The sequence below is a fragment of the Onychomys torridus genome, chromosome 14, assembly GCF_903995425.1.
Source record: "Onychomys torridus chromosome 14, mOncTor1.1, whole genome shotgun sequence".
Lineage (NCBI taxonomy): Eukaryota > Metazoa > Chordata > Mammalia > Rodentia > Cricetidae > Onychomys > Onychomys torridus.
In genome coordinates, this window is record NC_050456.1 from 79551845 (window position 1) to 79573847 (window position 22003).

At 57.5% G+C, this 22003-nt stretch overlaps 1 protein-coding gene across 2 annotated transcripts in view; it reads left to right on the forward strand.

The window, feature by feature from the left end:
* The window catches only part of Kif26a (kinesin family member 26A), a 38305-nt gene extending 16645 nt beyond the window's left edge, over window positions 1-21660 (forward strand). For both annotated transcript variants that reach the window (XM_036206046.1, XM_036206047.1), the window contains exons 4-16: window positions 3152-3342; window positions 8606-8795; window positions 12914-13126; window positions 13584-13677; window positions 13959-14221; window positions 14321-14504; window positions 14656-14818; window positions 15077-15239; window positions 15796-18709; window positions 19394-19599; window positions 19704-19724; window positions 20027-20177; window positions 20400-21660. In XM_036206046.1, coding sequence (XP_036061939.1) covers window positions 3152-3342; window positions 8606-8795; window positions 12914-13126; window positions 13584-13677; window positions 13959-14221; window positions 14321-14504; window positions 14656-14818; window positions 15077-15239; window positions 15796-18709; window positions 19394-19599; window positions 19704-19724; window positions 20027-20177; window positions 20400-20581 — 4935 coding nt within the window. In that variant the 3' untranslated portion in view covers window positions 20582-21660. The remainder of the gene's footprint in view (window positions 1-3151; window positions 3343-8605; window positions 8796-12913; window positions 13127-13583; window positions 13678-13958; window positions 14222-14320; window positions 14505-14655; window positions 14819-15076; window positions 15240-15795; window positions 18710-19393; window positions 19600-19703; window positions 19725-20026; window positions 20178-20399) is intronic.
* Window positions 21661-22003: the final 343 nt, after the last annotated feature.

The following is a 22003-nucleotide window of genomic DNA, read 5'->3' on the forward strand; positions in this document are numbered from 1 at the left end:
AAGGACCCTTTCATAGGGGTCTCCTAAGACAATCTTGCATATCAGATATTTACATCATAATTCAAAACAGTAGCAAAATTACAGTTATGAGGTAACAACAAAAATAACTTTATAGTTGGGGGTCACCACAACCTGAGGAACTGTGTTGAAGGGTCACAGTGTTAGAAAGGTTGAGAACCCCTGCTCTAGACTGTCAGGTAGAGACTGTGACAGATGAGGAGGTTTCCCCCAGTGCCAGCCTTGTGGCATGCCCTGCAATCAGAAGCCCTCGTGGAGGTCAAAAAACTGGTTGTCATCTTGAAGCAGCAGCTGCAGGATAAGACTTCTGATCCTATAGCTGGTTTGAGATGGCACAGCTGACATCAAGGGAAGCCTCCAGGAGCCAGGGTTCCCCACTGCGTGGTGGTTGGGTAGCACCTCCCTGGGGGTGCCTGCTTGCCTCCCACTTCAAGCTGTGCAGGGAGCCTGCTGTCTGCCATTCATGAAGACCTTAGGTGGGTCCTGAAGGGTGGAAGAGCCTGGCTGCAGTCTGGCCCTCCACTGTTCTTCCTGACTTGTTGCCGACGTCCCTGTTCAGGCCTCATGTTAACCACCCACATAGTGGGGCTTGGGGATGTCCTCCTCTTCCATGTGAAGTCCTAGTGAGGCTGCTTCTGTGGTATGGGTGGGGACAATGCCCTGAAGGTATGGGACTTCCCAACCTTGTGCCAGGCCCTGGAGGCCTCTGGACGGTGAGACCAGAGGAGGGGGGCAGGCAGAGAGGTCCCACCGAGGGTCTAACATTCTCTGTAGGATGCTACCCCCTTGGTTTTATACACTTGCCTCAAGTGTAGCCTCAACCAAGCCTCCAGGTTGCTTCTCAGCCCCTCACAGTCCCTCAGCATCTGGTAGGGTGTTTATTAGAGGGCACTGTCCTTCATGCCAGAACCTTGTAGACGGAGAGCTCAGGCATAGAGGGCTGTTGAGGTGGGCTAGCCTGCGTTTCTTAAACTCGGTTCCACAGAACCCTGATGTTCTGTAGAGGTCGGCTGACACTGGGTGACTGCGTAGGTAGGTTCTGCATTGTCTTGCCTGTGTGTGGGTGCAGGATCTGGCTGTGAGTTCATGGCGTCAGGGCTCTGCTAGCTGTCCCTCGGCCAGTGCTGGCCTCACGTTCTCCTCTCTCCATGCTTTTCCTTTCGTTGCTGCTGTGTGGCTCCATCACACTTTCTGTTTGTCCATCCACCTCCCTCCTCCCCGTGTTGTGGTCCCCTCCTCCTGCCTACACCACCACTGCTGTGTACTTGCTTTGGGACGGCTTCTTTTGGCATTTCCGGGCTCTGCTTCTGGCAGGAATTGGCAGTGGCCGTCCCGATGGACAAAGCCATGTCATGGCAGCTGGTGGGATGGTGGAGCCAAGTCACATGCTGGACTCCTGAGACAGGTCAGTGTGGGGAGGACCAGCGGTGCAGGTGGGTCAGCCGGCCAAAGGCCCTGGTGCTTCTGGAGATGCCCCAGGGTGGCTGGGCCTGTGGGTAGAAGGGCCATGTGGGGTGTGGGGAAGCAATTCTGGCCCCTGTGACTCCTCCAGCTTCAGTCCCCAGTGTCTGGCAGTCAGGCAGGGTGTTATGGGACCCAGGGCCTGGGCCCTCAGCACTGCCGTTACAGACTGCTGCACTAACTCTAGGTACTGGGGGCCATGGGTTGGACACCCCTCCTCTTTTAGCTTGTCCAAGGGTTCCTGGCCCTGGGCTCTGGCTGCTGTTCCCTGTAGGTGCTCAGCCAAATCCAGCGCTGCTCCGATGGCTCACACTACAGTTGTCAACCTTGCAGGTTGCACATTTATGCTTTCCTGTGAAACTTCCCAGCTGAGCAGTTCAGTCTCTTGTGGAACACACACTAAGTGACATGAAAGGAACTCTCATTTGATGTGAGGGAGTGGCTTAGAGAAGAAGGGGGCTGGCCAGGCCGGGTTCTGAGGCATGCGTAGGAGCGTAGTCCTACACACCTATGGTCACGTATGTGACACGGTGTTTGGTGCCGTGTCTGGTAAACTGTTCCAGGTTTGACCTTCCCTTCTTGAAGTCCGGGGGTAGTGGATGCTGCTGGGGACTGACAAGGTGTTGTTCTTGTGCTGGCTGAAGCCTGGGGCTGGGCTTTTTACAGGCAGAGGGAGAGTCTGTTCCTTCTCCCAAGCAGGGGGTGGGGGATGGGGCTAGAAGCTGGGGTTCTTCAGGGACTGAGAATGTGAAGCCTCCTTCCCTCTGAGGAGGGTAACTGCCCTGGGTTAGTGCCTCTCTGGGTGCAAGGTGGCTTGTTCTACACAGGTGCCACACCTGGTCTCAAGGCTGCAGAGAGACCCTAGAAATACTGAGTTCAGCCCAAGGTCCCCAGACCAGGCCTGAGAAGCCTGGGGATCCCGGGCTCTGCCAGCTGGGACACAGGCCGGATTGGCTGGAATGTTGACCTCCCCACTCAGCCTGAGTGGAGAGGATGTATTGGAGGGGGAGGGGCACGGAGTTTTCCAGGAAGAGACCAGCAGCCTGCCCTGCTCTGCTCGGGCTTGGGTCCCCTCCACCTCCGGAGCCTGAGGGGCAGGTAAACATCATGTGGAAGCTGTCCTGGGAGCTTTTAATTACATCTGTGCTCCATGATGAGGCCTCTCCCTTTCTAGAATTTATTTTAGCTAATTAGTTGGAAATGCCAGAGTTGTATTTCAGGCGGTGGAGTGTCATACGTTATCACATGGGGGACAATTAGCACTCATACCAAGTATTTATTGTGGTGTCTTGTATAATTGTACCTCTGGGTGACCCCCGATGGCCCGGGATGTGGGGCAAAGATCTGTCCGCCTGACCTCTGGTCACTACAGGCCTTGATGAGGGTGGTGGTAGAGTCTGTTCCTGGTGGGGTCTGCCTTTTCCTCTGTGGCTGGGACAAACCTGTCGTGTACCCTGAGCGTGGGACTTGGGTTCTTGCAGATTGTCTTGGAGGCTAGGCCTTTCTTGGGGGGGCTCCAGTGAAACACTGGAACTATGACTTTCCAGTCACACAGGATCTTGCAGGTGTGTGTGTGGGTAGGACTGAGGGGTAGATGAGAGTACTCAGCCTGGGACAGTGAGTGTTCCTCTGTCTCCTGCCGGTTTCTCACGTGGATTTCTCCTTCCTCCAGGCTGAGGCGGCTGTGGCGGCTGTTGCCGTGGCCGACACAGTCCGAGACTGCCCTCCAGCTGCAGGCCCTGATGGTATGTCTAAGGCTTGGGGCCGAGGGGCAGCATGCACTACAGCCCTGGTTACTCCAGCCCCAGGCTCCTCAGCAGGGGGTTCCACAGGCCCATCGGCTGCAGCCTCTTTCTTTATAAGGTATGTCCTCTGGGGTCACACAAGCTGTAGCATGCTGGGGAATGGAGGCCCTGAGTTCTTGGTCCCTGGTGGCCTGTGGGCCTATTCTTGGAAGAACTGTGGTTCAGTCAGTCAAAGAGTGGAGGGCTGTGAGAACAACAGACTGAGAAGCTCAGCTCATGGCCTGGCTGGCCTCCCAGGGCACCTTTCAAAAGTACCTGTCTGGGACCTAGAGCTCAGGTGTATAGAAGTGACTCCTTCTCTTCTCGCTTGATGGTCTGACCAGAGGGAACGATGCACTTCAATGTGGGAGGTGGGAACACAGCCCCCCCACCCCACCCCCAGCATGGGCAGTGGATAGGTGGGGGAGCAGTCCTCTGTTCCAAGGTAGAGCCTTTGGTTCTGCAGACCCCAGGCTGGAGTCCTACCCTCATCCAGCTGCCTGAGGAACAGGGATTACAGGATGTAATCGCCATAATGAGAGGTAATGGCAGCCAGCTGGGGGTCACTGTCCCATTAACAGCACACATGGGCGCTGATAAGCTTGTCTGTATCATGCTGGGCAGTGTGCAGGGGACGTCTTATCAGCCCTGGTCCGGGGGGACTGCAGGACCTGATGGGGGTGTGACGGGGCATGTGATTAGGGTATTGTCGGTACTGGCTGATGAATGCTGTCGTGCCGTGTGGCACTACCTCCCATGACTGATGTGGCCTCAGCCACCACCCCAATTAGGTGCAGAGAACCTGGCTAGGACCTTCCAGATGGGGACATGTCGGAGTTCTTTTCAGCCCGCTTGGGAGCCTCCGTGTACCAACAGCAGATAGGGTGGTGTCCAGGCGGCTGGGCACGAGGGGCAGGTAGCTGTGTGTGTCCTTATCCTGCTTAGTTCTGGTTTCAAGGGCCTTTCCCTTGAGGATTTGGTGGCCTCTGGGGCAGCTACACTCCTGGCATGGTACTTGGTAGGAGGTTTGGAAATGCTCAGATCTTTTGAAAGGAGTTTACTTGGCCATTGGTCCTGAGTCTGGGTAGCTCCCAGCACCCTGATTCTGAGAGGCCCCTGGTGCCTGAGGAGAATCTTGACACTGAGTGTGGTGTGTGTGAGGCCCTCTCCCACTGGCTCATTAGCCACCCTGCCTGGCAGCAGGTGCTGGCTGCCTTTTGTCTCAACCCTCTCTATGGAGGCTCCTCTGCCTGAGCAACACCCTGACCTTGGAAAGTTACCATAGAAACAAAGAAACAAGTGGACTTGGGTTAGGGGCTGGAGGCAGGTTTCCCAAGGCGATGTATGTAAGGGGGTGGGAGTGGGGGTGGGGAGTGCTCCTGGCTGCCTGAGTCACTCTGAATCTCTGTGGCTTCCTGAAGACCTGTTGAGGGCCAGGCTAAGGGTAGGTGTTTCTGCAGGTGGTGTTCCAAGGGGCTGAGTGGGAGACTTTGAAACTATGTAGCCACTGCCTGGCATGGTGGATGAAGGGGAGGCATGGAGTTGGGGAGGGGCTTGCCCCGAGTGTACCACGAGGCAGTGGGACTTGGGCCCCACCCCATGGCCCTTGGCTCATATGGAGTAGACGCTGGGTCCCACTTTCACTTTCTGGACCTGGATGGGTAGAATGATCCTTGCTCATCCCTGCCCTTGGGAGGTTGCATGATGGGAGAGGGGATGAGTCTTGAGTCTGTGAAGGTGTCCTGGGATGGAGGCCTGAGCAGAGTGCTGCCCTTGGATGCTCTGGGGGTGGGCTTCAGGGCCTGAGGAGGATCCTGGCAGCTGCGTCTGTGCTGTGCACACGGAGTGGGGTGGGCTCAGCAGTTTAGGTTCTCAAATCTCGTAGTCCTGGGGTGAGTCTGGGCTCTGCCACTTCTCTGAGTACTCTCCCCAGGCAGAACAACCAGCCCAAGCCTTCCTCACCCACTTCCAGGTGCTATGTCTACAGTGAAGTACACTGCAGTCCCCAGGGTGGGTAACTGAGTGCCCAGGCGGGCAGAGTAACATCCCCGCAGCTGGACCTGAGTGGTTAAGCGCTGACTGGATGTGTGCCCCCAGTTAGAAACTTGAGGCCACTCTCTGTGGGGGCTGCCGTGACCTTGACACCCGTGTTCCGAACCCTCTAATTGCTATGCAACCTGCAGCCTCCTCTCTCTGATGCTCCCTTTAGCACTGCCCACCTGCCTCGCTATCCTTCTGCCCTTAGTAAAGATGAGTTACCTCTGGTACCCAGAATCTAGATATCTTGGGAACCTCTGCTGGAAGAGGCATCTTTCAGGTCGCTATGGGGAAAGGATGTCTTTCTGGTATCAAAGCTTCCTGGCCCCTGTGGAGCCCCAAGTGTCTTTCTGGACACATGTTTGGGCCTAGCCGGCAGAGGTGCCGAGGCTCCAAAGCCGGGTCTGGGCTACCAGCAGGAGAGACTTGTCAGCACAGTCTCTCACTTGCTCCAAGTCCCGGGTGTAAGGCCCTCAAGGGACAGTGGCACCACAGGCCCAGGGAGGCCTTAGGTGGTAGCTCCCTCTAGTCATGTCTTACGTCCCTGTAACTGTCCTGTAGGACCCACCAAGGAGCTCCCAATGAGTACTTTAGTCCTCATGAGGCGGATCGTGCACATGGCAGGTCTGCTGTGGTGAAGGAGGCTTGGTGTGGCCTTGCCATCCCACCAGCCTCTAAGCTGAGGGGAAAGCATTGGGTTGGTAACCTCTGATCACCCCAAGGGCACAAGCTGCTTTTCAAATGCTCAAAGACCTCAGTGTCAGGTCCATCTGCCTTTAAAGTACCTTCCTCTTTGGAAGAGGTACATTTTCTTTATGAAAGGGGGCGGGCATTTTTCTTTCTGTTCTCATGAATCAGTGACCAGAGAGATGATGGATCTGGGGTTGCTGTTCAGGCTGGCATTCACAAACGGGGTCATTCGTGCCCTCATTCAGGTCTGCGCTGGGCTTCCTGTGAGCTCGGGCTTGGCTTGGCTGGTGTCTCTGTAGTCATCTCAGGCCAGAGTGGTGCTATAGCGCAGGAGGCTTAGGGCTGGGGTCTACCTCAGGACATCAGAGCAGGCTTCCTGGGGGTGGTGTCCCTGGGGTTGAGAGGGCTATTGGGAAGCTCGTGCCTTTCTTAATTTTCCAGTCAGGGGCAGACACCTCAGACTGGTCCACTCCTCTCTGCATGTCCTGCTGCCCCAAGGCTGCCACTTCTACACAGTGTGGTGGCCTTGATGGTCCTGGGTATGATACCCTATGCCTTAGTGAGGCACATGTTTTCTGTGTTTTTTTTTTCCGAGATAGAGTTTCTCTGTGTAGCTTTGTGCCTTTCCTGGCTCTCGCTCTGTAGACCAGGCTAGCCTCGAACAGATCCGCCTGCCTCTGCCTCCCGAGTGCTGGGATTAAAGGCATGCGCCACCACTGCCTGGCGTTTCCTGTGTCTTTGCTGCTCAGTACCAAACTGGGGTCCTCAGGGGGCAGGCTTGGCCTCTGGGACTAAAGCCCCTGAAAAGCCTTGCAGTCTTGGGAGGTTGGTGGGAATTTGTCTCATCTCCATCAAAGAGAAGGTGCCTGTCCTGGGGCATCCATCAGTCAGCAGGGACCTGCTGTGAGTTACACTTTGTGAACGCTGGAGGCTGGGTCTGCTCCAGCAGCTGCTGGCTCCTAACCCTTCTGGGGGGTGCTGCAAGTCAGGTCAGACCAAGGTGCTGGCCGTGTGCAGGAGGTTGTTGGGTCTCTGCACCCATTTACAGGCAAGAAAGCTACTCAAGGAAGCCTCCTTGTCCTGCCCAGGAGTCCCTGGGCCCCTTTCTGCCCAGCTGGGTGGGCATAGCTCTTCCATTAGTTCCCTGCACTGGGCAGTACCAGGCAAGGGGGTTGTGGCTGCCCTGCCCTGATCATACCTGGAGATGACAGTGCTTTCTGAGGCTGGACAGAGGCTTTTCCTCAGGAGGCCGCTGGGGTGGGATCTGGATTGGGAGGCCCCAAAGAGGGAGGTAGGAGGCATGGAGAGCCCCTGAGCAGATGACAGAACAGTATAGCTCTCTGCTGTGGCCCTTCCCAGGCACTGCCAATGTCCTCTGACCCCCATAGGGGTAGTTTGGGTTGTAGCTGAGGGAGTCTTCTTGCCTTGACCTTTGACTTCTCAGTGTACACAGTCTGGTAGTTGTTGGCCTCGCTTGCCTTGTTTTGCCGAGTGCCTCTTCTCTGAGGTGCTGTGACAGACTTCCTTGCATGGCTCATTTGAGCAAACACAGGCTCAGGCAGGTTCTAGGCAAATGCTTAAGGCGCTGTGTGAGGTTTGAGTTTGTACCTCAGGGTGCAGGTGCCGCCACTGCCAGAGAACCCAGGTTCTGGGGCCCAGGGCTCTTCCTGGGCAGGAGACCTCCACTCCCTGCTCTGCCGTCTGCTGCACACGGGTGCTGCTGCGGCTCTGTTAAGGACTCCGCCATGCGTCGTAGATTACTTTTATTTTCTGTGATGACACCTCACTAGGAGGAAGCTGTCCCTGGGGCCTCTTAAAAGACAGCTCCTATTAAAGATGAGAGGAGTTACCAGAGCACCAGCAACATGGTGGGAGGTGCCAAGGAGGGCCCCGGGCTCTGGGCTCTTGTGTGTTGGATCCTTCTGAGGAGGACAAAATGGACCTGGGAGGCCTAAGGGGATGGGGAGAAGGAGCTGGGGCATTTGGGGATATGGGGGAGGGGTGAACCTGGTTGGATAGCTTCTCATCCTGGTCACCTAGCCCCCACCCGGGTCTTCTCCTTTGGAAAATGGTGACAGGCACAGGGAGGGCGGCTCAGCCAGGGTAACCATGGTTTGAATTTACAGAGGTGGTATTCTTGGGTCCTTGTGGTGCGGCTTAGGGCCGTGTGGCTCTCACACTCTCAGTTATGGTAGGAGCCAGAGACGTGGCTGGAGGATTTTTTCAGGGGGAGGCTGTTGGAGGGCAGTGGGGACAACTGTTGCAAGGGTCTGGGGGTTCAGGAAAACCCACCCCAGGACAGAGACCTGATCTGTGAGATGTATCCCTGGAATACAGTCAGCCTGAAGAAAGCTGTGGAGGGTAGGAATGAAGGCAGTGACTTCAGGGGTCTCCCAGAGTGGACTGCAGTCCTGTGTCTGCAAGGACCGTCTGCCTCCTGTAAGAAAATGGAGTTCAGGCCATGAAGCTGTAAGAATTTCTAGCTGTTTTCTTGGAGCAATTCCTGTACGGCTGATGGAGTCTGAGGGTGGGGCAGCGTGGTGTGGACAGACACAGTGACCGGGTAGTTGTTGGTATACTCTGTATACTCTGAGCCCCCTGCCTCTCCTCCCCAGGGCTGCCCAGAAGCTCAGCCTGGTCTCCAAGCGCAAGAAGCACCACCCACCACCTGCGCCCACCACTCGTGGCACGTCTACCTACCCCACGGACTTCAGTGGCACTCTGCAGCTGTGGCCTCCCCCAGTGCCCCCCTGCCTGCTCAGGGCTGCCTCCAAGGCCAAGGAAAACCCCAGCAACTTCGGAAAGGTAGATCCTACCTGAGGTCAGATGGCCTGGGTGTGGGAAGCCAGGGCTACCTCATAAGATGTAGGAGATAGAGGGCCCCACTTTCTTCTCAGGGCCACATTAGGACAGCTGACAGAGCTAAATATGGGGAGCCTGAGCCCCTGGGAAGCAATGCTCCAAAGGGCAAAGGGAGTGTGGAGCTGGGGTGGGAAATGATGGGAAGAAGCTTGTCCCTCAGGTCCCAGGGATATGTCCCAGGATAGCATGTGGGGCATCTGGGCCTAGGATGGAGCTGAGCTGGAAAGCCTCAATCTTGCTTCTTCCTCGCTGCATGTTGCCTTGAGGTGAGGCTGGGCAAGAGGAAGGGGTGGGACCCCTCAGCTTTCCTGAGTCAGGGTATCCAGGCAGCTCAGCCAGATGGGTTTCAGTTGGGAAAACAGGTCTAGGAAGGGTGAGAACCCTGTGTGATGATGGGGCAAGATGGTTGGCTCTAGACCTTCTTCCAAGAGTTCTAATTTGATTCCTAAGATTGGTACTCTGCTGAGGGAGAAGTCCCTGTACCCCAGGCCCAATGGGGTACCCCTGTGGCAGGACCGTGTAGATGCATGGGTGAAGTGAGCCCTGTGCCCTTAGGGTGGAGAGCCAGACTCTTTCTACCACAGTGGAGAGGGGGTTCCTGTCCTCTGGCACATGTTTTCACGGAACCTTTGCCACTCCAAGGGCAGTGTGCCCTGCCAGGCCTCCTGGGAGTTATGGAACTGGACTTTCTCGATCATGCCCAGTGCAGCCGTCCCCTGGCTTGGCACTAGCCCTGCATGCGCGTGTCCTGCACACATGGTCAGCATGGGCTAGTGGGAGTGGACTCCAAAATAGGGACCAGAGAGGAAGCTGTGTTTGCAGACCTTCCTTCCAGAAGGGAGGCCTCCTTCTGTGGCAGAGCCCCCCAAGGAAGGAAGAGCTTTCTAGACAGGGCTGCCCAGACAGGCAGCTGCGGTCCAGTGGGAGGGCCTGGGGCTCCTTCCGGCCCAGCTGACTTCAATGTGCACCCTTTTAGCACTGTGGGCTGCTCTTCTTGCCCTCTGCCGCCTCTCAGAATGCTAATTGGTGGCTGGAAGCCAGGCCTCCTGGCTCCTCCCTTCCCCTGGGAAGGGGGACACACCCCATGGTTTCCTCAAGGCAGTCTGCTGGAGGTGGCCTCCACTGGGGTGGAGTATGGGAAATAGACTAGCCTGGGGTTGGTTGCAGACAGTTGGCATGGGAGCCACATACGTGTTCAGTGTGGCCAGTAGTGCTGTGGCCAGGCCCAGGAGTGTAGTAGAGTTGACTCAGAAAGTTTCTCAATTGTGGGCCCAGCTGTGTGGATCTGAACCAGTCACCTTCTGCTCCTGGCCCCAGGCCACTGCATTGCAGTGGTGGGTTTCCTTGGGCAGCCCAGCTGTCTGGGGCCTGATAGGCCATTCTGTGAAGGTCTGTGTATATACAGTTGTTCAGCTCCGGCTTGGCTGGGCTGAGAGCGGGGCCAAGGTAGCCTGCCTCGCTTAGGACAGTTACAGTTCTTGGTGGCAGGTGACACCTGCCTCTGTGCCCTATTCTGTTGGGAGGAGGGGTGTCCCTGACCCTAACTTACCCCTGCCTGCCAGACCTTGGCTGCCCCCACCCTTCACACTGGCAGTGTTTAGTAGTTGAGGCCGGTGGCACCAGACTGTCTAGTGAGGAAGGGATCGGGGGAGATTGGACCCAGGCCTGAATGACTTGAGCACCCTAGTCTCCTCTGCCTGCCACAGCTCTAGGTGGACCAGGCTGTCACCGTTCTGGCTGTGTGGGTACAGGGCAGGGATGAGATCTGAGGAAGAATAGCTGGGCCTAGGACCAGCCTGTTCTCTTTGCCTAGCTTCTCTTCCTCAGGGGTTGTGGTGGGTGTGGGGACAGTGTCTGCCTTAGGGCTGATGGGATAAGGAGTTCCAACTCCTTTCTGGACATTAAAGCTCAGAATGGCACCTGTTCTTTGTGTTTTGGGGGTCTGCCAGGTCTCTGTCGTCTGAGGGAAGCCCTCAGTCTTCTTTTCTGCTGACCCTGGACCATTCAGGGCTTTCCCCAGAGGCCAAGTGTCCTGGCCACCTGCCTGTTAACCAGCCCCTGTCCCCACACCTCTGTACCCCTCCCTGGCTCTAGATGTCATTAACACTAATGTCACATCACTAGAAGTACCTCCTGAAAGGCGTTTCATATTGCCACAGAAAAGAAGTTAGATTACATTCAGTGTCTGACATTAATGTGCTACTTAAGATAATTCATCATACCGTGGTATTAAAAAAGACATCTCTGGTGTTGGGTGCTGAGTGGTGCCCATCCCCCTCCCCAGACTTGTCCACCTCTGGGGAGCTGGAAGCCCTGCTTTTATGTAAAATGTGCTTCCCCTCCCCCCAGCTCCAGTGGCTTTGTGATATCTGCACATTTGGGGGGTGAGGATGCTCTTGTCTCCTGAGAGACCCTGTCATTTCCCTGAGGTAATGACAGGTTCTTTCCAGCAGACAATGGACGGGGGCAGTGGGGGGCAGGCTGGACGGGATGCCCTGCTCAGTCCCCTCCCTGCCTGGGGACTCGGGATTAGCATCTGCTGAAGAGGTATCAGAGCCAAACACAGCTTCTCCAGGCCTCTCCTCCCCACTAGGCAGCCTCTCACATCTCCGAAGCCCATTTGGTTCCTGAAGTGGTGAGGAGTTCACACTGGAAAAAAAAATTGCCAAAAATTACCTGGAAGTGTACATTTTCGTCTGCATTGCAGCAGCGTGTGGAAATGAAATCGTTTTGTTCCCGTCACTGGGGAATAAAAGAATCGATTCTTGCCTGATGGAGCCCAGGTCCTTGGTAGTACAGTAGCCGAGTATTTCTTTGCTCTCCTCTCTCCCCAGAGGGTGGGACACTCCGCTCCGCAGGAGGCTCTGCATATCAATGTGCCCCTTGTCCACTGGGAGCCAGCCAGTGGTGCTTGCGTAAGCTGCCCCCTAACCAATTTTGCAGCATTATGTATCTGTCACTTACAATTAAATCCTTGAAAAATATTGGTTCTGAAATGAGTCTCTGGTAATTTGATTTACACCAATGCAAAGTCAGAGATTTCATTGGAGAGTGAAAGGTGTGACCTCCAGCCAAGGGGGGCCCTAACTCCTCCGGGTGGCTTCTGAGGAAATGGTGCCTCCCATCTGCCCCAGCCTCCCTCCTCCGCATTGCTGCGCCTGTGGGGAGTATCTGTCCTGCGCACAGGTTTTGGGGTGCCGCACAGCGCAGCTGTCTTTGGCATCCTCGTATTCTCCATTGCATTTTCATGGAAGGCTTTGGGGTCCATTGTTCTGGGCCTTATGGACCCTGGCAGTCACTAGGCATATTGGAATCTCCTCTGTTTCTGCCATGGCCCAGGCTGACCAGTCAATAGCAGAGCTCCAGGAGCTCAGGTCCACATTGCCCTCTCCTCCACACACCTCCCAGCCTCAGTTTCCCCAAATTGGGACTCGTTAGGCAAGACTTCAGAATTGCCTCTTCTCAGATTGGATTCTCGTTCCGTGGAACTTCCTCCACTCTGTGCCCACCCTAGCTTCTCTCCTTCGTGAGCTTCTCGAGCCTGGCTTCCTGAGCTGTTTCAGGGCAGAGGCGGCGGCAAGCCTGGAGTTTCTCCCCACAGCCTCTCGGCCTTCTGAGGCCCTTCTCCTTTCTGTGGGTCTGTACATGTGTTCATCCTACAGGTGAACTACTGTCTTCCTGGGATGCAGGTCCTCCCATCAAGGACTTTGTCCTGAGGCTGGTGACGGTGCCACCTCACCTTCAGGGTTGCCTGGAGGAGAAACCTAGGGGCCTAGGGAGTGTTCCCTGTCTCTGCTAACAGCCTCCCCTTCCCTACCTTGCCGTGTCTCCCGCTTTGCTGACTGCTATGCACCCCACCAGTCTTACCTCACCCTGGGCTTCATTTTCTCCTTACTGGGCTGACCTCATGTGGGAGCCGCTCAGGCAGCATTCCTGTGGTCTCAGCACCCATGCCGAGACCTGGTCTGCTGTCCTGACTGGAGCTGGCTTCCCCTGCTCTGTAATTAGTGGCCAGCTGGGTGGAGGGCGGAGCTCAGATGCCTGCTTCTGCCAACCCCCAGGTAAAGGTTATGCTACGCATTTGGCCGGTACAAGGAATGCAACGCTCCGCCGAGTCCACATCCTACCTGAAGGTGGACCCTCGGAAGAAGCAGGTGACTCTTTATGACCCCGCTGCTGGGCCCCCAGGCTGTGCAGGCCTCCGCCACGCCCCCACGGCACCAGTCCCCAAGATGTTTGCTTTTGACGCCATCTTCCCCCAGGACTCGGAGCAGGTACAGTGGACCGCCTGGGTGCTTGTGACAGGATCAGATCTGACCCTCTGCAGAGTGGGAACTTAGCTGCCTGTTTGGCCTGCCAGGTCTGCCCCCTAGCAGTCTGAGCTATGCCCTGCCCTGGAAACTGGGAACATTGGGTACACCCACAGCACACTGAGCAATGACCATGACTTCCTGATGCTGTGTTGTGGGCAGCAACTTTGAATGCTGCATTGGGTGCCTAGGCACGGGTGCCTGGCTAGCACATCCTATCTGTATTGTATGTGTCCCGTCTGCTAACTTATGTGCCCTGTGTTCCTGGCCCTGTGTCTGTCAGCTCATGTGTCCTGTGGGCTGCCTGCCTGCCTGCCTCTGACCAGGACTAGTAGGCCTTAGGTTTACAGATGTAGCAGAGGCACTAGCCACAGCCTGTCAGCTCTGGCACCTGCCTAATCCCTACTGGGTCCCTCCCCAGGCTGAGGTCTGCTCAGGAACTGTGGCTGACGTGCTCCAGTCTGTGGTTGGTGGAGCTGACGGCTGCATTTTCTCCTTCGGCCACATGAGCCTTGGTAAGTGCTCTGTCACTCCTGTGCACTCATGATGCCTTCTAGCTGTCCCCCATCTGGGTACTGCTATCACTGAGCCTGGGCCTGGATGTGGGAGTGGGGGGTCTCACAGCAAAGCTGAGGCAGGCAGAACCAGAAGGCAGAGGCCTCAGAGTGGCTGGATGAGGTGTCAAGGCCATTTGGGTTAGCCCTGAGGACCCTCGACATGCTCCTGAGCCTGGAAGGACTCTTGAGGGCAGTTTGTGGAGGGTTAGTGGTGGTTCTCACATGCCGCTGTCTCCCAGGCAAGTCATATACCATGATTGGGAAGGACAGCTCACCCCAGAGCCTGGGCATCGTGCCCTGTGCTATCTCCTGGCTCTTCAGGCTCATTGATGAGCGCAAGGAAAGGATGGGCACACGCTTCTCCATCCGTGTGTCTGCTGTGGAAGTGTGTGGCCATGACCAGAGTCTTCGGGACCTGCTTGCTGAGGTGGCTTCAGGCAGCCTTCAGGACACCCAGTCTCCAGGCGTGTACCTGCGGGAGGACCCCGTGTGTGGGGCACAGGTACACCAATTTGCTTTTAGCCTTTCTGAGCCTGTGGAGGAGGGAAGAGGGAGCACTGTGCTTGGCCTCAAGCCACAAAATACATGTGTCCTCTCACAGCTCCAGAACCAGAATGAGCTGCGGGCACCCACAGCAGAGAAGGCAGCCTTCTACCTGGATGCGGCCTTGGCAGCCCGCAGTACTAGTCACGCTGGCTGTGGGGAAGACACCCGGCGTAGCTCCCACATGCTCTTCACGCTACATGTGTACCAGTATCGTGTGGAGAAGTGTGGCCAAGGAGGAAGTAGGTCCATGGTGTGGGAGGTGGGAGGGCATGTCCATGGGGTTGCCAGCCCCCTGAGGGGAGCCTTATGGGCATCTCTGCCTGCTTGGGTGGGCTGTGGAACAAGGTCTGGGTTCCCAGACCCCAGTACCTACTTGTACTGTGTTTTCAGTGTCTGGAGGTCGCAGCCGCCTGCACCTCATCGACCTGGGCAGCTGTGAGGCAGCACTCAGCAGAGGCGGAGAGGCTTCTGGAGGACCCCTGTGTCTGTCTCTGTCAGCTCTGGGCAGTGTCATCCTGGCCCTAGTCAACGGGGCCAAGCATGTGCCCTACAGGTGAGTACGGGAGTAGGCACCAGCAGGGTGACCTGGGAAACTGGCCATTTTGATGGCAGGCATTTCTGGGGGCCTCAGTTCAGGGCCAGCAGTGGGTCCTGGAGCTTTGGGTGCAGGGACAGGTGCAAGGTGCAGGTGTAAGGGCATGGTGAGAGCTTCACACTGAGCCCTATCCCCCTGCTAGTGGTCTGCACCTCACCCGGTCTTCCACCTAGATGGCCCCTCACCCCAGCCTCTGAGCACCTCCTTGATCTGTAGGGACCACAGACTCACCCTGCTGCTGCGGGAGTCCCTGGCTACTACTAACTGCCGCACCACTATGATAGCGCACATCTCAGACTCACCGGCCCACCACGCAGAGACTCTCAGCACTGTGCAGCTGGCTGCCCGCATCCACCGCCTGCGCAGGAAGAAGGGCAAGGTAAGCCCCAGCTCCTGCTGCCCCCCCCCCAGGGCCCCTAGCCTCCCACACCCTCTATAGCCCCCCACTCTGGACATCAGGGAGAGGAGGCAATAGGTATGTTCAGCTGTGGGTGGGTCTCTTATGTCTCCAGAGAAGAGCCCAGCCCCAGGTCCCCAGGGCACCGGGCAGGGATGCAGCTGCTTACAATAGGGTTTATGTTGTAAGGGGAATGAACACCATCCTAGCAGGAGACTTCCCGGGAGTGCTGGGTGTTCTGAGGTCACTGCCCTGGGTCTGGATGCTGCACCTGGTGTAGCATGATCTTTTCTGCCTGAGCTCCCTCCCCACCCTGTGACATGGTCCATGCTGATTACCTCTCGAAGCTCCTCAGAAGCCTCCCTTAGGGTCTGTACCCTATAGTGTGATTCCCAGGCCTCGCTCAGCTGCTACTGTCTCGTAGAGTCCACACTTCTAGGCTGAGAGGGCAGAGTCCAAGGAAGAGATGAGATGGGGACCAGGGGTGTGTGCAGACAGGGGTGGGTCTACTCACAAGGGTCTGCTGCACTGCCCCCAGTATGCATCCAGCTCCTCAGGAGGGGAGAGTTCCTGTGAGGAGAGCCGGGCCCGGCGTCCCCCACACCTGCGGCCCTTCCACCCACGCACCATGGTCCTGGACCCTGACCGCTCAGCTCCCGGCCTGTCTGGCGACCCTGACTACTCATCCAGCAGTGAGCAGTCATGTGACACAGTCATCTATGTCGGTCCTGGTGGGACAGCACTGTCAGACCGTGAGCTGACTGACAATGAGGGCCCACCTGACTTTGTGCCCATCATCCCTGCACTGAGCCGCCGCAGGCCCTCCGAGGGACCCCGGGACGCCGACCACTTCCGCTGCAGTACATTTGCAGAGCTGCAGGAGCGTCTGGAGTGCATAGATGGCAGCGAGGGATTCCCTGGTCCCCAGGGTGGCTCTGACGGAGCCCAAGCCAGCCCCGCCAAAGGAGGCAGGAAACCCTCACTCCCCGAGGCCACATCCCCCAGGAAGGCTGTAGGCCCTCCTATGGTTACCAGTTCCCCTCGAGGCAGCCCTGGACAAGATACTCACCGGAACACCTCAGAGCCCTCTAAGACTGGTACACAGGGTGATCAGAGAGTAGATGGTACCCAGCCTGAGCCACCTGCCCCAGACAAGACTGCAGGGGGTGGCGGCAGGAGGCCACTGCCCAGTCCAGCCCCTCCACCACCTCGGCAACCAGAAGCTCGAGGTGTCCCCACAGAACCTGGGGGAGAGGGCCCTGACAGTGTGATGCGGACAGCCCCTGTGGGCATGAGTGGGCAGATGGCCTTGTCCCCACTGCTCTCAGACACAGCTTATCCTTGTCCATCTGCTCGTGGACGCCATCTGGAGCGGGGCCTGCTGACCACCACAGTCACCCTACAGCAGCCAGTGGAGCTGAATGGTGAGGACGAGCTGGTGTTCACAGTGGTAGAGGAACTACCTCTGGGGGGACTCGCAGGGGCCACCCGACCCTCCAGTCTGGCCAGTTTGGGCAGTGACTGTTCCCTGCAGGCCTTGGCCTCAGGCTCAAGGCCAGTCAGCATCATCAGCAGTATCAATGATGAGTTTGATGCCTATACCTCACAGGTGTCTGAGGGCCCAGGAGACCCTGGGGAGCTCCTAGAGGGAGTGGCGTGGCCTGGGGGCAGTCCAGCCTCATCCATTGGCTCCTGGCTGAGCGACGTTGGTGTCTGCTTGGCCGAAAGCCGTGGTGCCACACCACAGCCTCCCTTCAGCCCTGACTCTGCAGCAGGGCCCGGGCCACCAGAGTTCCCTACCCCCAGCAGCTCCCTAGAGGACAGCAAGTTCAGGTCCTCAGAGTGTGGAAGACCAGACAATCCTGGCTCAGCCCGGGGTCCCCACCTTGGGGAGGCAGTCACAGTAACTCAAACCCGACCCAGCAGAGAGCCTTGGGCCGGGTCTCCGCATGAGGCAGCCTCAGCCCAGACCATCCACTCCAGTCTCCCCCGGAAACCCAGGACTACCTCCAACACCAGCCGTGCTCGGCCCAGCCGGGCTCCATACAGCCCCGGAGGCCTGTTTGAGGACCCTTGGCTACTCCGGGCAGAGGACTGTGACACACACCAGATGGTCTCCGCAGGTGGGGTTCCAAGCCCAACCCCAGGCTCCCCTCGACTACCTGAGGCTCAGATAATGCTGACTTGTGCCCAGAGAGTGGTGGACGGGTGTGAGGTGACAACCAGAGGGTCCCGGAGGCCGGAAGCTGTGGCTCGGATCCCACCTTTGCGGAGGGGAGCCACCACCCTGGGAGTGACCACACCTGCTGCATCCTGTGGGGACACTCCAGCGGAGGCAATGGTCCATTCAGGAAGCCTAAAGACCACCTCCAGCAGTAAGAAGAGTGTGTCTCCCAAGGGGGCCTTCTCTCCAAGGCCTAGTGGGGCCGGCCCCCCAGCTCCACCTGTGCGCAAGTCTAGCCTGGAGCAGAGCACGACCCTCACCCCTACCCAGGCCCTGGGGCTGACCCGGGCGGGGGCTACCTCTGCCTTCCGAGGAGAGGACGAGGCCAGGCCCAGTGGCCGGTCTGATTACTCTGTTTCCAAGGCCACATCCAGCCTGAAAGCCCGAGCTGGCAAGGTGGAGGCGGCACACCGCCCCACTGGCCACATGTCTCTGGAGCGGTACGAGAGCCCTACACATGGAAGTGGCAAGGTCAGAGAAGTCCCAGGACGGCCACCAAGGGCTGTGCCCAGGTTGGGTGTACCACCCACCAGCCCCCCACTTGGAGCAGCTCCTGCCTGTAGGAACAGCCCAGCTAAGGGTGTTGGAGCATCCAAGCCTCCAGCTGGTGGGGCCAAGGGTCGTAATCTAGGGGCTAGTACGTCTCGGGCACTGGGTGCTCCAGTGAAGCCACTGGCCCCTGTGGCAGGCAAGACAACTAGCGGCCCTGTGCCAGGAGCCCGAATGGCTCCACGGGCTGCGCCTGGCATTGGAGCCAAGGCAGGCAGGGGCACCATCATGGGCACTAAGCAGGCATTCCGGGCTGCCCATAGCCGCGTCCATGAGCTGGCAGCCAGCGGATCTTCTGGTCGAGGCGGCCTCTCCTGGGGCTCGACCGACTCCGACAGCGGCAATGACAGTGGTGTGAACCTGGCTGAGGAGCGGCAGCCTGTGAGCCCCGCCCTGCCCTCCCCCTACAGCAAAGTGACGGCACCAAGGAGGCCCCAGCGCTACAGCAGCGGCCATGGCAGCGACAACAGCAGTGTGTTGAGTGGGGAGCTCCCCCCTGCTATGGGCCGCACGGCACTCTTCTACCACAGCGGTGGTAGCAGCGGCTATGAGAGCATGATCCGCGACAGCGAGGCCACTGGCAGCGCCTCCTCAGCCCCTGACTCCATGAGTGAAAGCGGAACTACCTCCCCGGGTGCCCGCTCCCGCAGCCTCAAGTCCCCAAAGAAGAGGGCCACAGGTGGGTAGCAGAGACAGTCTCTGGGCACAGCACTCTACGGTCTGTAGACCTGAGAGAGCCTTGACAGTGCACTGGGCCACCCCGGGCTCTAGTGGACCCTGATCTCCCCAAAACGCTGGGTTTTACAGCCCTGTGGGTTCCTTGCAGCTCTGTGGAGTGCTCTTTTCTTGGTTCTTGGCGGTGGGCCTGGGCTCTCCACCCTGGATACCTCACCCTGTGTGGTCTCTGGGATGGTTTACAAGTGCCAGGTGTGCATAGCCCTTGGTGGTTTATAAGCCATGGGTCCGTACAGCCCTTCAGATTGTGAATGCATAGGAGAGCAGCAGACACTTTATTCAATACTCCTGGGCCTTGGTTGCATGTAGAGGTTCATGACCCTCTGTAGTTTGTAAGCACTCCCTTTCCCGGACCCCCACTCTACCCCACAGACTGGCTTTTAGCCCTGGAAGAGTAGTATGGCAAGGCTTTGGGTTCATCTAGGCAGTAGGCATCGGGCTCTGGGCTGGGCCCTCCCTGGGCTGGGCCCTCCCTGGCCACTGTCCCGGCTGCCCAGGAGCTCCTGCTAGCCCTGGCTGGCTGGCCCCCTCCCGGCTGCCCAGAGCATCAGGGAAGCTGTCAGTTAGAACAGTTGGTGTGGCTGTGCAGGTGATGATTAGAGCCCGAGGGTCCCTGGCTCTGTTTCAGGTCTACAGCGACGGAGGCTGATCCCGGCCCCACTACCCGATGCTGCCGCCTTAGGCCGCAAGCCCAGCCTTCCTGGGCAGTGGGTGGACTTGCCCCCACCCCTCGCTGGCTCTCTGAAGGAGCCTTTTGAGATCAAGGTGTATGAGATAGATGACGTGGAGCGCCTGCAGCGGCACCGGCTGCCTCTGAGGGAGGAGGAAGCCAAGGTAAGGGAGGCTCTAGCCAGAGGCTGGGAGTCCTGGGGTGTCAGGGGGGGCCATCGGATGATTCGGCCAGGCAGCCCCTGACATGACCTTTTTTTTGTCCACAGCCCTCTCAGGATGTGGAGAAGGTAGGAACCAGCCTGGACCATCCCTGAGCTTGTAGTCCTTGGTGCTTTTGCCCGGTGTGGGTGACGGGAGGGACTCTTGAGGCTACTGCTGTGTTTCCACAGAGCTGGACCCACAGTCTGGGAACTCCTGGTGTGGACCCCTTGCAGATTCTGTCCTCCATACCTTGGAGGGCTAGCCATGTGTTTATGCAGGGCCTGAAGTGGGAGAGAGGCCATGGCCAAAGCCAGGGTGCCAAGAAGCCTTCTGGAGAGAGTCCCTGCCATCTGTATCTAAACCTATGCTTCCTGTCCCTTGCCTACAGGGCCCAGTATGCATCAGCTCCAAGCTGCGGCTAGCAGAGCGCAGGCAGCAGCGGCTGCAGGAAGTGCAGGCCAAACGTGACCACCTCTGTGAGGAGCTGGCTGAGACCCAGGGCCGGCTGATGGTGGAACCTGGGCGCTGGCTGGAGCAGTGTGAGTGCCCCACTCCCTCTGGCTGGACCCTGAGATAGATACCCAGCAGGTGCAGGAGCCCAGACCCTGCACCCTAGTCTCTCCCTTCTCTGCCCCCAGCTGTTCCCATACAGTAGGTGGCAGAAGGGGAGGATCCACCGAGCTGACACTTTTCCCTGGGGGATTTGAGGAGCTTGGCTGCTGTCCTGGCTTCTGCCCTGACCCTGTCTCGTCTCTCTCCAGTCGAGGTGGACCCGGAGCTGGAGCCGGAATCAGCTGAGTATCTGGCGGCCCTGGAGCAAGCCACAGCTGCCCTGGAGCAGTGCGTTAATCTGTGCAAGGCCCATGTCATGATGGTCACCTGCTTTGACATTGGTGTGGCTGCCGCCGCTGCTGTGCCTGGGCCACAGGAGGTGGATGTTTGATGCTGAGCACAGGTCATAGGTGGGGACCTGCAGGCAGGGATGCAAGGATAGGATGTGGGATGGAATGAGGATGTGGAGGGGGTTGGAGGTTGAAGACACAGGGTCTGTGCAGGATGTGGGGATCTCAGAGAGGAGACAGAGAGTGGGGGAGGGGAGGGCCAGCCACTGGACAGAGAGAGCACGGGGATGGAAAGACTGTCATCACCCAGACAGCCACACAAGTGCCTTTAACCTTGAGTAGGCCTTTTCTTCTTTTCTAATTTGGTGCTACGGACTTAAGATAGGACCCAGACACCAGCAGACAGTCTCCGCCTGGGTGGCTGCGGCCACTCAGGCCAAGCTAAAGCCAGTTTGTTTCTGATTTTTGCCTTTCTTACAACTAAGCAGTTTTGTGTAGCAGGGCGGGCTTGTTTGGGCCAGCTCTCCTTTAGGATTGGGTTCATTTTCTTCTCCAGCAGCTTTCCCTCAACAGCCCACGGGAGTGGTCTCTGCCAGTCCACAGCAGTGGTGCCCTCTGAGAGCCTCGAGTCCCCTTCTTTCCTTGAGGGCCCCATTCTATTCTGAGGACACCAGAGGCCGCAAGCAAGGGCTGGACCATGAGCACACAATGCTTTCTTCCACGGCAGGAATTCTTACCAAAACCACAAGCAAAAAAAACAAAAACACAATGAAGCAAACCGCCGCCAACAAAGACGGGGTGTGAGTTTTTGTAAAAGTTCTGTTAGCTTCATATTTTTGTATCATTTTGCCTAAAAACGGAATTTGCAGTGGGAATTTGAAGACAAGTTGTCTACGTTTTTATGGTTTTCTACAGTTATTCCTAGGTCGGGGGCTCTTGGCAGCTGTGGGGGCAGGCTTTTTCTGGGGTACACTGAGGGCAGTGTTGGGGGGTTCTGTGGGAGGTGATTCTTTTCAGATGCAGATGGGGGGGGTGAGCCTGCCAGCCTGTGATGTGGCCCGCACGCAGGTTCGTGCTTCCTGACCGTTGTGTATTTTATAGGCGTCCAGACCTTTGTACAAATGTGTAGATAACATCTTGCGACAGTTTTTATTTGTGAATAAAAGATGTGTTGATTGTTCATGTGGCTCTGAGTTCACTGGGTGCCCCTGAGCCCTTGGCCCCTGGTGTGCTCACATTTTCTAGTGAGGGGGCTGAGGAGGGAAGCAACCATGGGACCTGAGGATTTTAGCGAGCCGTGCTGGGGACTTACGCGTTGCCCACTGTTCTTTATGAGCTGCCCTGAAGTCGGACAGATGGCTAGCCACAGCCTGTGTTCAAACCCGTACTTCTTCTTTAAGCCCCAAGACCTCTAAGGGCGGAGCTGAGAGCCAGCCTTGGGAACCAGGCAGGAGGAAAGCAGCCTTTTGTGGTGGCTTCTAGCTCCTCCCCAGGGAGGGTCTTATTTGGAGAAATCAAAAAAT